At 35.8% G+C, this 17830-nt stretch overlaps 1 protein-coding gene across 8 annotated transcripts in view; it reads right to left on the bottom strand.

Moving 5' to 3' along the window:
* Positions 1-17830, bottom strand: part of EPHA5 (EPH receptor A5) — a 411134-nt gene that overhangs the window by 10014 nt on the left and 383290 nt on the right. For 6 of the 8 annotated variants that reach the window (XM_060417645.1, XM_042251463.2, XM_042251462.2 and 3 more), the window contains 2 exons: positions 6696-6889; positions 2632-2787 (listed from right to left, as the gene is read on the bottom strand). In XM_060417645.1, the coding sequence (XP_060273628.1) occupies positions 2632-2787; positions 6696-6889 (350 nt within the window). Of the gene's footprint in view, positions 1-1218; positions 2788-6695; positions 6890-17830 lie in introns of those variants that run through there. The other 2 variants (XM_060417646.1, XM_042251464.2) reach the window with 1 other exon arrangement.

Below are 17830 nucleotides of genomic sequence, written 5' to 3' on the forward strand. Positions count from 1 at the left end.
AAATTATAATTGTTTCTACTTCCTTATTCAAAATCCATCATGAGAACAAATTTGATGGCACAAATTATATTAATAATATATTTTTCTTATGTATATATATGGCAGTTTGGTCTTTTGTTTTATATTAATTAATTTTAACTTTTTCTAAGCATTTCTTATAAGTATGAATATATTCTTCCAGTTCTCAGTTTCAAAATTATATGCTGGCAATAATACTGGTATATTTTATTTTATTATAGCTTATACAGGCTATATAACATTATTATTTAGACATGGGCCTAGTGACTAAACAACAACAAAAACCATGTAGAAAGTAAATCTTTAACTATTTAAGAGTTTGTCTTTGTCTTTACTAATATTTTAGTTCCTTTTGCCATAGTCTTTAATAATGACTGGCCTTTTTTTTTTTTTTTTTTTTTTTTGTGGTCAAGAGCAAGCAAAATGAACATATAATTTTTTTTTTTACATTCTTGACCAAACAAGTAACTGATTACTCATTCTTCTGTGAGTTATTTAACATAACATTTTGATAAATACGGTCTTACTAATAGGGGGAAAATGTGGTCAAAATACAATAAACAAGAAGATATGCGTTGGACTCTCCAATAAATCGGCTTCACTTAAGTTTAAGTTTGGCTGGCTCAGTTCCTCGTAAGGAATGTGGTATTTATAGTCCCAGGAAACTGAAGCAATTGACACACTGAGACCAACATTCTCTGAACAGGAAGATTGGTAAATCTCTTAATTTCACCTTATTCTTAGGTCAGAGTAAATAAATTAAAACATAAAATATATGAAAGGAGGCAATACAGAAGGCAACATGCTATCAAAGCAACAGAGAGGGAAGAAACTGAGCCATGTAGAGATTTGACCAGACAAAAATATAGGAAAATAGAAGCGAGTTTCAGACCATCACAAGATGAGAGAAGAAGCTATTAAGTCTTGAAAGAAAACATACAAAATAAGAGAGTTTTGAAACAGAAGGGAAAACAGAAAAGTAAACAGAAAGGAATTATTACACATAATAAAAAGTGAAACCATAATGTAAAATATTTAACATATTTATAGCATTTGGGGGCCCCAATGAAAGTAAAACAGAGGAATTAATGCAAAAGCCATTATTAGTGATTATAACTATTCTGTTAAGGAGAGACAAAAAAGTAGTGGATGTAAATATATACACATATATGTGCTATTTTAATAAAAAGAGAGACATGGTTTAATGCAAATAGTTTTATTACATATTTACAAGTAATCTGACATTGGGTAGAAGAAATACCTACAGTATCATTTTAATATAAAATGACAAATGACTTTAATAAATTAAAATGACCATTTTTACTGAAAAATTAAATAGCAATCATGTAAAAATAGTTTTAAATTATCAATAAAGTTTTTTGTTTACTATTTCAAATATAGTACTAATGAGTTTTTCAAGTGTCCAAAGAAATAATGGGCAAAGTATATGTCCTCTCAACTAGATATGATCTAGTGGTGATGGTGAGAGTGATATTCAATAAATTAAGATAGCTAGCTGAGTGGTGATTTTAGGTCCTTTTAGTTATAGTTATGAAGAAGAGAAATTCTGAGAAAGTGACATTAATTGGTGATCAGTGATGGTACCCTGTTACCTTTTCTGTGGATAGGCAGTGAGTTCAATGAACCAGAGAATGCCAGAGTAGAAATGGTGAGAACCACGTGCTCAGTGTTCATATTATGTGATGTAATGGAAAAAAGACTGTGGTTTAGTGCTTTAGAAAGTTCTACCATGCTTTAAAACTTACAACAATATTTTAACCTTTGAATGTGTAGGCAATTTGAACTGTTATTATTATATTCATAGGTTAAAACATCATTTTTGTTAATGTAATCCAGATGTAACCACCATAACAACAGTTAGTTTTCACAAATTACAAATATTAGGCTAAAATAATTACACGTACAGAGTATATAATAAAATACAAACAACTTACAACCTTAAAGAATTCAATTTTTAACTCTAGTGATTTTTACATAATAAGATTTGATAGATTTTATGTTAAACGTGCAAACAGAAGAGGGCACAATTGGTTTCCACTGAGATTGTACTAAATAACAAAAATCGAGGCAGGATCTAATATATCCTTGGATTGTAAGAATATAAGATGCACCACTTATAGAGTAAACGGGATGAGATTCCTGCCCAGGAAGCTTTGTTTAAGCTGTTGTTATCTGGGTATTCATCAAAGCCGAAACTTAAGAGTATGTTTTGTTGTTATACGGCTAGCAGCACCAATTGTGCTTACAGTTTGTTTTGTATTTACATTCATATAACAGAAGTATCAGTAGAAAAACTTGGTCAAGAAAACATCTTTTCCACAACACAAAGTACCAGTATTTTGCCAAGATGTTATTCCAATCAATCAAATACTCAAATGCTATTTGTTTGAAGCAAAGAAGCGAAGATACTGGCTACAAGTAGCATTAATCATGCAGTTGTTAACAATACAGGCTATAAATGAAGACACTTCCTTGAAAGCTGCCACACACGGACAAAGGTTAACTGATTTCCCTTGATCTCATCCAGATTGGTCTCTGAACAATTTTTCTCGCCCCATCAATTATGTAAAAATTATCAGAAAAATTACTCACTCCAAGGTCACCTGAGCCACAGCGTCCATTGAACTGTATCCATTTTCCATGAAAATCTCTGTATATCGGCCCATTTTGATTGCTTCTAGCCATTCACCTACTGATCTGTAGGCCCCAGATCCCAGTGAGCCATGTTCTGACAATAAATTAGATACTCTGAAACACAAGAAACACAAATATTAAAAATTTTTATTGTAATATTAACTCATTACCAATGGATCTTTGAGTTTATAAGTATATTTATGGGAGAAAAATATACAAATGCTAACAAGGAAGAAAATAAATTTGAAAAACAATACAAAAATCAGCCTATTCAGATTTTTTCTATCCATAGTTAACAATGACTTATAATGGTTTGATAACTGAATTTTCTATAATACAAAACATTAGATAAAAATTCCATGTTAGTAATTTAGATGTATTTATTTCCTACTGTAGTTTTGTTTATAAAATACAGAAAATGCTACCAAATAGAGAGATGCAGGATAATTTGTGTAAAGTCAATTGCTTCTAGCCTTCGCTAGAGAAACTTGTACTCATTTAATCTTATTTCCTAGAAGACCAGAAATTAGTTATCCTTTATTTTATGCTCTTACATAGGAGTGCTTGTTAATTCACCTAGGAGTAGTAGAACTGGAAAGCAATATGTAACGCTTAATATTAATACGTGAGAAAACAAAATAGAATTAATCAAAATATGTGATGCTCTTAACTATATTAAATTTATGCTCCTTGACCAATAATATATGAAATGATTATGATGATTTCTAGAAATGTATCCTAAGGAAATAATCAGGAAACTAGTAAAAAATACAGGCACACATTTTTGCTAAAGAAACATCAAAAGCAATTTAAATGTCCATCAGTGGGACTTTACTTCAGTACATTTCAGCCATTAGTACAGGACAAATACCTTTCTTTCCACCCATGTTCTCTGTACTTTCTCACATCCCATTTATACTTCAACCTACTTTGGTGTAGTTTCTTCCAAACCAGAAATTATATAAAAATTTCTCTGGTTAAAGTGAATAATGATCTCAATTATGTCAAAATGTGTGAAGATTTTCCAGTAGGTCAGATGACTAACCTCTCAGAAACATTCAACAATCACCACTACTACCATCTTCCCCTTGTAATCTTACCTTATCTCAACCTTTTTTTAATCACTATTCTTTCTTTTGTGGCTTCTATAACATGGCATGCTTCTCTTCAATCTCCTTTGCTTGTTCTTCTGTTTGACTTTAAAATTTGGAGGGAGCCAGGACATGGGCCTACATCTTATCTACTCAGGCTATAACTTAACTTTGGGGAGTTTTACCCACTTGCATGCTTCAAACAGCATCTATTTTTCTCTGATTTTTATCTCCTGCCTAAGTCACTCATATATTCACATGTCTACTTCATGACTCCATAGATCTTGGGATTCTAATCACAACATGTCCAACACCACACTACTCATCTTCTACACATCCAGTTCTTCCTGAAGCCCTCCTTCTTATCATCTATCATACAACTGCTCCTTCCTTGTCTTTAGTCCCTTCACAATCTATAATTGTGTTTCTTATCTATTCTACTTTCAATATATTGCAAATCTGACCACTTCTCTCTGCCACCAAATTACTTCAAGACATCATCATGTCTTATCTGCACAAGCACATTAGCTTATAGTTATTCTGCTAAATTTTACTCTCACTCTCCACTCTAAAACTAAAGTTTTTTTTTAACTTTTTATTTCATCTCTCTCTCCTGCAAGAGTTTGTTGCTCATTTCTGCATACTCAGCTCCTAGCCCACAGCCTGAGAGAGAACACACACATGAATATTTATTGGATGAATAAATAGACACATTGTAGTAATTTGTAGTCAATAAATAGTAGAGTCAAAGATTTGTTGAATTTGGAGAACAGGATCTTGAAATTGTGATAATAGAAGAGATGCAATTTGGGGTAATAGCAAAGTCTAGAATATGACTATGAAAAAAAGTCCAAAGTAGGTTAGAGACCATTGAGAAATATCTGAATATCATCTACATGGTTACTCAATTCATCTAATTTTGTGACATGTGTGGGAACAGAGAGAAAGAGACAGTGAATCAGGAACTAACATCTTCGAGAACCAAGACTTGTAGATGAATGAATAAAAAATCAGTTCTAATGAGGTGGATGAAACTGGAGGTGATTATACAGAATGAAGTAAGGCAGAAAGAAAAATACCAATACAGTATACTAACACATATATATGGAATTTAGAAAGATGGTAACGATAACCCTGTATGCGAGACAGCAAAAGAGACACAGATGTATAGAACAGTCTTTTGGACTCTGTGGGAGAGGGAGAGGGTGGGATGATTTGGGAGAATGGCATTGAAACATGTATAGTATCATATAAGAAATGAATCGCCAGTCTAGGTTTGATGCAGGATACAGGATGCTTGGGGCTGGTGCATTGGGATGACCCAGAGGGATGGTTGGGGAGGGAGGTGGGAAGGGGGTTCAGGATTGGGAACACGTGTACACCTGTGGCAGATTCATGTTGATGTACGGCAAAACCAATACAATACTGTAAAATAATTAGCCTCCAATTAAAATAAATAAATTTAAATTTTAAAAAAATCAGGTAGAGAATGATACAGCCCTCCCCCTATTATCTGCAGCTGATGGATTGCAGGACCAGCCCTCCACCCAGTTAATACCCAAATCCATGGATGCTCAAGTTTCTTATAAAATGAGGTAGTAGAGTCAGCCCTCTGCATCCACCCATGCAGAGGGTTGGCCATAGAGTCTTAAGCTAAATCTGTTAAAATGAAATCTAGCAAGTTGAATTCTATGTAATACATATATAAAGTAGTATGAAATTTTGTTGGAAATTTTTCAACTGCTCTCAACCTGTAATGATGATGTTGAAATTAATACAATTTAGAACTTAAAATTTCTCTTTATGATTTCCTTTTCCTTACATCAATTTGTGATAACATAATTCAAACAACTAGAGAGAAACACAATATTTTAGATGACAAAAAACAAATTAAAAGCAGTTATTTTGGGAATAACATAAGGAGTGATCTCTAAGATGCATTCTCCATTTGCTATCACAGAAAGCTAATGATGCCTGAACAGAGTTTGAAGATTCATTCCTCATTTGTATTTAAAAATGACTCTTTGTCTAGTAAACAAATGTTTATACCAGAGTCACAGAGCTTATGTAACTTTATCAATAAATTGTTTCTCATTTGGCTCATACTATGGGCAGTCAATTCAGCTACCAGCAGGATACCTTTTCTTGTAGAGAACAATAACTGCCTTATATATAATGAAAATAATAATCTGGTATATTTCTTAGTATATAATCAAAATGATGTACTTTTTGAGAGGACAATTTGTAATTTTTCAAGTAAACAAGTTAAGAATTCTATATATAAGGTAACATTGTTTAAATGCATTTACATGCATTCAGAAAAATTTAAAAAATGCTCATTTGCTCACACAAGTTTTTTTCACAAGATTACTCATTTATTAGTTTCAAGTCTTGTTCAAACTACACAATAAATGATTATTCAAATATCTATACTCAACTGTATAAGGGGAAAGAGTCTCTTAAGAAGTTGTTGATGTTTATAGAATATGACAGGTTGAGAAATCTAGCTAAGGAAATCAAGAGTAATTGTTATATATTTCTGATTTAAAATTTTATCAGTGATTAACTGGCTTTTTCTTGTGATCTTATAATATTATTTCCCCATCCAAAGCTATGTGGGGTTCAAAGCACTGGAGAGTACATATATTTGGGGATTTTTAAAAAATATTACCTGAATTTGACTACAGTTAACATTTATCTGAAACTGGTAGATTACACTATTAGATTAGGTATAGGTGTTTTCAAATATAATTTAATTGTTTATATTTCATTCATGTAAAAAACATTATGCAAAAACCATATTCAAATAAATTAGTGTAATATAGGTTCATAGGCTAGTATGTGTACAAAAATAATTTCATTAAATTGATATCTGTGGCTTTAATCTGAATTTGCAATATTCAGAAAAATCTCCCCAGTCTGGCCTTGTACCTGCTTGATGCATTAACCAGTGTCTTCAAGCTACTTGGGTTACGGATCAGCTTGTCCAACATGTTGACAATTTCTTCGAACTTGGGCCTGCTATTTCGATCTTTCTGCCAGCAATCCAGCATTAATTGGTAAAGAGCAGCAGGGCAGTCCATGGGGCTTGGCAGACGGTAGCCTTCCTCTACGGCTTTAATCACCTGCATAAAGTGAAAGAGAACGGGTACCCCAATGCCACAGATTAAATACAGAAGAGTTTGAGAAATTTCCCACTGCTCAGCTTGCATCCTTACTCTTACTCTTGCAGTAATAACCAGCATCGCTGCCTCTAACACCCTCCATTACTCTTTTCACTGCAAAATACAATGAAAAGAAATAATAGGCTATCATACAACATAAGATAGGCTTTCCTCACTTATGATAAAGAAAATAAATGGTAATCATTTTTACCTAAAATCTTGATAAAGAGTGATTTATAAAATTAATTGACATAAAAGTAAATAGTTCATGCTTTATTTATCCTCACATTCTGGAATCAAATAGAGATTAACTTTTTTAGTGATTTCTCTGAAAATTTAATGTCTTTTTAATGAAAAATTATGTGTAGAACCACATTTTTTAAAATAATAGAAGCACATTTTTACTTCTAAACAGACTTTGGGATGGCAAATGATGGATAAGTCAAAGGCTAAATTAGTATAACTGTCTCATGTATCATTTAATAATATTAAGGTCTGGCTGTTTATTATCATCTACTGTTTTCAGTCGGGAATTTGGAATGACTGTTTAGTACTGTCAGCATTACAAACATCATTGATTTTAAATGCAACCACATATATGAGTATCAGTCTAATTGTGAGGTGTTTTTTTTTTTTAACAAAAACATTCTTAATGTTGCTGCTGCCATCAAAATATCTAACTCCAGAAGAGAACTGTTTATGTTATCAAACAATAATATATATGTTATTCAATTATTTAAATTCTAATATTTAAACCAATATTTATATAAAAAACCAATAATGATGAGCATTTTTCTCAAATCCTATTTGAATATTTTCTTAACGATTGTTAAGTATTTGTTTCAATAAACACTTTAGATTTGACCTGATAATTAGAAAAAATAGGATTAGAATATAGAGTTTGTAAAGACAATTTTGAAAGGTTGGAGAGAAATCAGTCTTCTAATTATAAAGGAAACGGCATCTGAACAAAAGCAGGGGCAGATGGAGGAAGATAAAATGGCAGATTTCAGAGACATTTATAACACATGGGTAGAGGGGCTAGTAGAGAAAATTTTTGAGAGAAAACAAGTTCAAGCCTTTCATGCTGGTTGATTTTTGCTGTTAATTTTAGGAAAGAACATTTATGGGGGTGGGAAATGTTGACAGGTATAATTTGGAGCTTGTTTTATTTAAAGTTTAGGCAACTGTAGATGGCAATTTGCAGGAATCTGGTTAGAGTACAGGAGATATTTAGGCTGATAATATGAATGTGAGGGTCATCAGCACTTGGTCACAGCTTGAAGTCGGGTGTAGTTTAAAGCTCCCTGGGAAGGACACAAAATTAAGGTTCCTGAGAAGCACCAATAGCTAAGTTCAGGCAAAGAAATAAAAAGAACTCAAGGACTCTGAGAGTCATCTACTGCTTTAGTTGACTCAAAAACAATACAAAAAGTTAAAAGGCACATCATAGTAGAAAATATTAAAAAAATTATAACATACAGTTAACATATCTAGTGTTTTAAAATTTTACTCAGTATTGAGAAGTAAAATAATAAAACAACAAATAAGAAATAGTACTAATCAAAAATTTACAAATGAAAAAAAGTGCTAAATCAATCCTGAGAAACTATTCAAATAAATGAATAGTAAAAATTAAAAGTGCCATTTGCACTTCTATATTTATGAAAGTTCAGTTATTAATTTGCTTATTATAAGACTCCACATTGTTTATAAGGACAATGGTTATTCTCTAATAATGTCTATGTAGCAGAATTAAAATTTACAATGTATGGCCAATGAATCATAATCTAATGAATTGACTTTGTTATTATCATTATATTTCTTAATATACATGGTTGAGATGAACAAATGAAAAGATAAAAAATAAAAAAAAGACAGCCAGAATTTTTACAGACAACCTGGCACCATTTCAGACTTCTATATCCTAAATATTGTCATATGCTATGCATTTTCTTGGCACTGACATGTAAATCAATAGTCTGAACACAATTTAAAGAATTCTACCTCCCCTTCCAATACATAAATCCCAACACTGAGCACTATTATGATAAGGCAGTAATTACCTGGTGGTGACTCTGTTGGGTCCTTTCCATCATGCAGTATCAGGGCTTCATCTTTCACGTACATATACCCGTTCTGGGTATGGTTTGTTTTGCTACCCACAGAGCTCTAACTAGTATTTACAGGTTGGAATGCCTGATCCACAAACATGAACTCACACCTAACATATCACGTATCGAGAATATCCACATCATAATAAAGGATCTGTGGGCTTCACACATACAAGGATATGCTGGTAAATATTTAACAACTTTCTCTTCTTGAGGGGAATTTATAACATTGCTTTGTTGTTGTCGTTCAGTTGCTAAGTCGTATCTGACTCTTTGCAACACCATGAACTGCAGCATGCCAGGCTTCCCTGTCCTTCATTATCTCAAATTCATGTCCATTGAGTCAGTAATGCTATCTAACCATCTCATCCTCTGTCACCTTCTCTTTTTGCCTTCAATCTTTCCCAGAATCTGGGTCTTTTCCAATGAGTCGGCTCTTCACATCAGGTGGCCAAAGTACTGGAGCTTCAGGTTCAGCATCAGTCCTTCCAATGAATATTCACGGTTGATTTCCTTCAGCAGCGACTGGTTTGATCTTCTTGCTGTCCAAGGGACTCTTCACCAGTACCACAATTTGAAAACATTAACTCTTCAGCGTTCAGTCTTTCTTCATGGTCCAACTTTCATATCCATACATGACTACTGGAGAAACCATAGGCTTGACAGTAAGCACCTTTGTTGACAAAATAATGTCTCTGCTTTGTAATACACTAAGTTTGTCATTGCTTTTCTTGAAAGGAGCAAGCTCTTTTAAAAAAAATTTCATGGCTGCAGTCAGTGTGTAATGATTTCGAAGCCTAAGAAAATAAAATCTGCCACTGTTTTCACTTTTTCCCCTTCTGTTTGTGATGAAGTGATGGTACCAGATGACATGATCTTAGATTTTTGAATGTTGAGTTTTAAGCCAGCTTTTACACTCTCCTCTTTCACCTTCATCCAGAGGCTCTTTGGTTCCTCTTCACTTTTGCCATTAGAGTGGTATCATCTACATATCTGAGATTGTTGCTTTTTCTCCCGGTAATCTTCACTCTTCACTTCACTTTGTTCAGCCTGGCATTTCACATGATGTCTCTGCATAGAAGTTAAATATGCAGGGTGACAATATACAACCTTGAAATACTCCTTTCCCAATTTTGAATCAGTCAGTTTTTCCAAGTCCAGTTCTAATTGTCATTTCTTGTCCTGAACGCAGGTTTCTCAGGAGACAGGTAAGGTGGTCTGATATTTCAACTCTTTAAGAATTTTCCACAGTTTGTTGTGATCCACAACAAAGGCTTTCACATAGTCAATGAAGCAGAAGGTTTTTTTTTTTTTTCTTTTAGTTTCCTTGCTTTTTCTATGATACAATGGATGTTGGCAATTTGATCTCTGGTTCCTCTGCCCTTTCTAAATCTAGTTTGAACATCTGGTAGTTTTTGGTTCATGTACTGTTGAAGTCTGTATTGAAGAATTTTGAGCCTAACCTTACTAGCATGCAAAATGCATGCAACTGTCCAGTAGTTTGAATATTCTTTGGCAGTGCCCTTCTTTTGGATTGAAATGAAAACTGACCTTTTCCAGTCCTGTAACCACTGCTGAGTTTTCCAAATTTTCTAGCATATTGAGTGCAACAATTTAACAGCATCATCTTTTAGGATTTGAAATAGCTCATCTGGAATTCCATCACCTCGACTAGCTTTGTTCATAGTAATGCTTCCTAAGGTCCACTTGACTTCATACTCCAGGATGTGTGGCTCTAGGTGAGTGACCACACAATTGTGGTTAACTGGGTCATTAAGACTATTTTTGTATAGTTCTTCTATGTATTCTTCCCACCTTTTCTTAATCTCTTCTACTTCTGTCAGGTCCATACCATTTCTGTCCTTTATTGAGCCCATCTTTCCATGAAATGTTCCCTCAGTATCTCCCATTTTCTTGAAGAGACCTCTAGTCTTTTTTATTCTATTGTCTTCCTGTTTCTTTGTATTGTTCATTTAAGAAGGCTTTCTTATCTCTCTGTGCTATTCTCTGGAACTTTGCATTCAGTTAGTTATATCTTTCCCTTTCTCCTTTGCCTTTCACTTCTCTTCTTTTCTTGAGCTATTTTAAGCCTCATCAGACAACCACTTTGCTGTTTTGCATTTCTTTTTCTTGGGAATGGTTTGATCACCGCCTCCTGTACAATGTTATGAACTTCCAACCATAGTTCTTCAGGCACTCTGTCTATCAGATCTAATCCTTTGAATCTACTTGTCACTTCCACTGTTTAATTGTAAGGGATTTGATTTAGGTCATACCTGGGTGTTCTTTGGAAGGAATGATGCTAAAGCTGAAACTCCAGTACTTTGGCCACCTCATGCGAAGAGTTGACTCTTTGGAAAAGACTCTGATGCTGGGAGGGATTCGGGGCAGGAGGAGAAGGGGACGACAGAGGATGAGATGGCTGGATGGCATCACCGACTCGATGGACTTGAGTTTGAGTGAACTCCGGGAGATGGTGATGGACAGGGAGGCCTGGTGTGCTGCAATTCATAGGGTCACAAAGAGTCAGACATGACTGAGCGACTGAACTCAACTGGGACTGGAACTTCACTGTTGCTCAGATAATAAAGAATCTGCCTGCAATGCAGACCAGGTTCAGTACCTGGGTCGGGAAGATCCTCTGGAGAAGGGAATGGCAACCCACTCCAGTATTCTTGCCTGGGGATTCCAGGCAAGAGCCTGGACTGAAGAGCCTGGCAGGCTACAGTCTGTGGGATCACAAAGAGTCGGACATAATTGAGCGACTAACACTCCAAACTCCCGAATGGCCTAGTGGTTTCACCTACTTTTTAAAATTTAAGTCTGAATTTTGCATAAGGAGCTCATGATTTGAGCCACAATAAGCTGGAGGTCTTGTTTTTACTGACTGTATAGAGCTTCTCCATCTTTGCCTGCAAAGAATATAATGAATCAAATATTTTTGTACTTATCTGATATAAACACTCCCTCTATGTCAGCCGCAAGCTACCAACACAATCTCATTCAGGTGGAAATGTTCTGAAAATTCTCTGTTATGTGCTGGTTCCAGTAACCACTATACACAGTTCATTATCCAGAAGCAACAAACCTCACAGAATGCTGGAAGACTTTTAAAGGCACCACTGAAGCACAAACATGGAGGCAACATTTTGATAGGATTAGGTGTCACTCTTCGGGATGCAGTTTTATGTATTGAATCAGAAATTTCTACATTGTTCTTTATTCCCAGTGACTCTTGTCAGGTGACAACAGGTTATAGATGTGACCCAGGGCACTCTGCACTACCTGTGACCAGGTATAAGCACAAGAGAAGAGGTGTCTTTCACCATGATGGCCAAGGTTATTGATACTGAAGAGCAGGAAGTATTTGAACTGCTTTCACACAGTTGGGGCAAGGAGAAATTTGTGTGGACCCAAGGTAAAACTCTAAGGGGCTCTCTTGTTACTTCTTTATAACAACTGTGAACAGAAAATGCTTACCTCCAAGAATGAAAGATTGATTCAGCCTACCAGTTAAACCACCATGATTTGCCAGGTTGTTGGTGATGGGAAGTCAGAATGGATGCTGGAGGAGGGAGAGGTTAAGAACTATATGAGGTCCTGAGATCAGCTGAGGGGCTACAGTTTGGTTCATAATTGGCTTTTTCTGAATTTTCCTTCAGAAAGAAAAGCATACAGAATCATGGAACAGATGCTTCTGGAACTTGTGTGGAAAAGTTGCTTTGTGTTGCAAAAAAAGTGGAGCATGGCAACCACAGAAATCTGTCTCACATATCTTCATCTGCAGGCATGGTAACTGACCTATAGATCTGAACCCTAACACCTCTAAAATTCATCATCATGTTTATACCAAGGCCATGGTTTGTATAGATTGAAAGTGAAAGTTGCTCAGTCATGTTTGACTCTTTGTGATCCCTTGGATTATATAGTCCACGGAAGTCTCTAGGCCAGAATACTGGAGTGGCTTTCCCTTCTCCAGAGGCTCTTCCTAACCCAGGGATTGAACCCAGGTCTCCCGCATTACAGGCAGATTCTTTACCAGATGAGCCACAAGGGAAGCCCAAGAATACTGGAATGGGGAGTGTATCCCTTCTCCAACGGATCTTCCTGACCCAGAATTCAAACCAGCATCTCCTGCATTGCAGGTGGATTTTTTTTTCTTTTTTTTTTTACCAACTGAGCTATCAGGAAAGCCCTTGCATAGATTACTCCCAGTCAATTACTGAACATGGTACTGATAAGATAGACACATTCCTATGAGACTCCTACAACAGCCGATGTTGGCTTGGGGACTCCTTGGCAGCTTTAGCAACCTCTCTTAGAAGTACACTTTGGTCTCAGATGCTGGCCTGCACCATCCTTTATCTTATCTCTATCTGGGACCAGATTTGCATCACAGTCTGACATCTCTCCCAGCTTCCTCTCATCCCTTCCTCTTTTTCCTCACAAGCATTCCCTTTAATAATACAATGTATATGGAATTCCCTCTTGACATAGGCTTCTTGGAGGATCTAAACTAGTCCAGGCATTACATCATAGATTGTTGTTGTTCAGTCGTCAAGTCGTCTCTGACTCTTTGCAATCTCATGGACTGCAGCACACCAGGATTCCCTGTCCCTTACCAACTCCTGGAGTTTGCCCAAGTTTATGTCCACTGAACTAGGGATATCATAGGTACTAAGACGTAAAATATATGTATATTATCTGCACTCATTTTTAACACATATCTGCAAAATAAGAATTAATACACATTTTATAAGTGAAACATGTGACATTCCAGAAGGTTAACCACTGCACACATTCACACAAGTAACAAGTGGCTGTGGGAAGACTCACATCTAAGTCTCTCTGGCATGCAATATGTAGATCTTTCTATCTAAGCACTGAGTCATTCTACTGAAATGAGAAATTATTACCTCCCCAGAAAATAATTTGGGACAGGTATGGATATTACTGGGACTTCCCTGGTGGCTCAGACGGTAAAGCGTCTGCTACAATGTGGGAGACCCAAGTTCAATCCCTGGGTTGGGAAAAGTCAGACTTCTTCCACCATAAGAAAAAAATTAATATCTAGAATTAAAATGAGCTATTTTGAAAGATAGTGCATTCTTCATCACAGGAGATGTGAAAGTTTAGGCTGGATAAGTGAGTGGTAGGAAATTGGTAGGGAAACTTCAAGCATCAGCATGAGCTCTGAAGAATTAGGTTCTACATAGACTGTGAATGCTTATGTTGCTTGTTATTTACTTGAACCTTCACAGATGAGTCCTTGATAGATACGAAGCTCCTCCAAAGTGACTGGAGTTTAATAATACATTCCTGGAAGTTATCTCAAATGCCATAGAAATAGTTTCATATAGACTAATTTTTTCCCTAGTATTTGTTCCCTGTTTCCAAGAGCTATTTAAAAAGTATCAAGTATGCCTTTTTCTTCATACATCAATTTTAGAGAATTCCAGAGATTAGAAAGATCTTAGAAATCTGCTCAAGTCCATTTCCTTTATAATCACTGAAGCTGACCAAGAGTTATCGAATCAAAGATTATTCTATTCTTTCAATTTAAGATTTTTGTTTTAGTTGTTTTTAAGAAGCAAGGTATAGAAATTTTAGACTGATATTTGTTTATGTCTCACTTTTTCCCAAAGGGTAAGAATTTCCATGAAGTTACCTACCAGTCCCTAACTAACTACTTGCATCCAATGGCAGCATTATCCTTAGACCAATAATCATTTGTCCAGTAGACTCATTGAGACCAAGAATAATTTGCTCAAATCATTGGTAATTTGTTAAATCTTGGTAATTTGGAGTATTTGGGTGAGAACTAAACTCCTAATACTTCAGTTAATTACAGTATGCTGTATGTTACCATAAACTGTTCTTTTTTGTTTTGCCATTAAAAACTTCAGCAATGCTGTGTACATATACACACATCATTCTATCCCATCAGGAACTGAAATAAACAAACAAAAAAATTGAAAGAGAAAGGCAGGCACATCTAGTACAAGGTGAGTGCACATCCTTTTGGAGTCAAAGATATTTGCCACCTTAAAGGTATGATTTAGGCTAACAGAAATGGCATTAGAAATCTGAATGAGAGAATAGCATTGGAACATGTATATTGCCATATGTAAAATAGATGACCAGTGAAAGTTTGATGCATGAAGCAGGGCACTCAAAGCTGGTGCCCTGGGACAATCCAGAGTTTGGGGTGGGGAGGGAGGTGGGAGAGGGGTTCAGGATGGTGGGACAAACGTGTACCCACACCCATGGCTGATTCATGTTGATGTATGGCAAAAAACACCACAATATTTTAAGGCAATTAGCCTCCAATGGTTCATGGGGATGATCCGGAGGGATGATGTGGGATGGGAGGTGGGAGGGGGGTTCATGTTTGGGAGATCATGTATACCCGTGGCGGATTCATGTCAATGTATGCCAAAACCAATACAGTATTGTAAAATAAAATAAAGTAAAAATAAAATTTAAATAAAAAAATAAAAAAATAAATAAAAATTAAAAGAAAACTTGAATGCTTAAAAATTTTAAAAATGTATTGCTTAAATAAGTTTTTAGAACACTTTATAAATTATGCGCTTAGTATACACTATGTATTCATTTTGTTTTTCAGTCGCTAATTCATGTCCAACTCTTTGCAACCCCATGGACTGCAGTGCTCCAGGATTCCCTGTCCTTCATTAACCCCCTGAGTTTGCTCAGACTCATGTCCATTGAGTTGATGTGGCCATCCAACCATCTCATCCTCTTTTGCTCCCTTCTCCTCTTGCCTTCAATCTCTCCCAGTATCAGGGTCTTTCCCAATGAGTAAAGGAGATTGTCACTAAATATAAAAATGCAACACATGTCCTCTTATTTTGTTTCTTTTAGGTTCTGAAGAATGTTGACATTCAAAATGTTTGTTGTAAATAAGGAAGCTTCTACTGACAACAGGATATAATCTTAGCTTCCCAAACTTGAATCAGAGTTCATGGTCTGATATTTACCTAAAATCATATTCATCATCTTAGTTGATTTTTATTATATGTTGTCATGGCTTTTCTCTGTGATGATGGAGGCAATCCTAAATCAAAAGAAACCTGCTGCAGCATTCTGTCTCCCTGACACAGCAGAAGGGCTCCTCTGAGAGAGTTATATTATTCTGCATGTCTTGGTAATGTAACATTTTCATGGTAGCAAAGCCCTTTTAGGATCAGACAATGTCTAGAATGCAGAGATGATAGAAAAGATCATTTAAAACTGACAAATGAGTACTTTTATTTTGCTTTCTGAGAAACATTTTTCAAAAGAAATATTCAGTGATCATGATTTTCAAATACAGTAGATCTGTCATGTTTCTTGGATATAAATTTTGATAAGAAATTGAGGCATACCAAATGTAATATTTAGCTTGCTGAGAAAATGCAAAACATGTGTGGGACATTCTATTAAAGGCAGACATTTTAGAAAGATCTTTAATTGTATAGTAATTTTCTGTAGGTTCTTAGAAAACCCAACCAAAGCCAAAATATTAGCTTTTATTTTTATTGTGTTCTGGAAATATTACATTAGCACTTCCTTGTATCTTTGAAATAGTTTTAAGTTACCTGAAAAACTATCAAGACTCTCTAATGGCTGAAAACAGGAAAAATATTCATTCCCAATCCTTCACACCTCTTTGTTTCTATCTCCTTTTCCATGTAAATTTAGTTTGTCCATTCACAATAAGCTGATTATGGGAACTGGACTGATCCTCTGGTTATGGGATTGGACAATGGAATGTGCAGGCTGAAGTGCAATTGGGTTTATTCTCACCCTTCAGTCACACGGCAAATGAGCTCATATCTAGGCTAGCCTGCTGGTCTCTGATAGAAGATGAGGGGCATGTGGAACAGAGCCAAGGTGTACAAGTATATATCAACCAGTCCACATGAGCATGAGCAAGCCCAGTCCAGATTAGCAGAAACACATATGAGCTTCCACTTAACATTATATTCTACTTTGATTTATCATATTTGTGACAGATAAAGTTATGTCAGGCAGAATGGTCAATAATGTGGATAATAATGCTACATATATTATACACATATTTCAGTTCAGTTCAGTTCAGTTCAGTTGCTCAGTTGTGTCCAACTCTTTGCGACCCCATGAACTGCAGCACGCCAGGCCTCCCTGTCCATCACCAACTCATGGAGTCCACCCAAACCCATGTCCATCGAGTCAGTGATGCCATCCAACCACCTCATCCTCTGTCATCCCATTCTCCTCCTGCCCTCAATCTTTCCCAGCATCAAGATGTTTTCAAATGAGTCAGCTCTTTTCATCAGGTGGCCAAAGTATGGGGGTTTCAGCCTCAACATCAGGACTGATCTCCTTTAGGATGGACTGGTTGGATCTCCTTGCGTCAAGGGACTCTCAAGAGTCTTCTCCAACACCACAGTTTAAATGCATCAGTTCTTTGCTGCTCAGCTTTCTTTATAGGCCAACTCCCACATCCATACATGACCACTGGAAAACCATAGCCTTGACTAGATGGACCTTTGTTGGCAAAGTAATGTCTCTGCTTTTTAATATGGTGTCTAGGTTGGTCATAACTTTCCTTCCAAGGAGTAAGCGTCTTTTAATTTCATGGCTGCAGTCATCATCTGCAGTGATTTTGGAGCCCAGAAAAATAAAGTCTGACGCTGTTTCCACTGTTTCCCCATCTATTTGCCATGAAGTGATGGGGCCGGATGCCATGATCTTAATTTTCTGAATGTTGACATGTTTGGGAAGGACTAAAAATAACTTCGAG

The sequence above is a fragment of the Ovis aries genome, chromosome 6 (genome assembly GCF_016772045.2).
Source record: "Ovis aries strain OAR_USU_Benz2616 breed Rambouillet chromosome 6, ARS-UI_Ramb_v3.0, whole genome shotgun sequence".
NCBI lineage: Eukaryota > Metazoa > Chordata > Mammalia > Artiodactyla > Bovidae > Ovis > Ovis aries.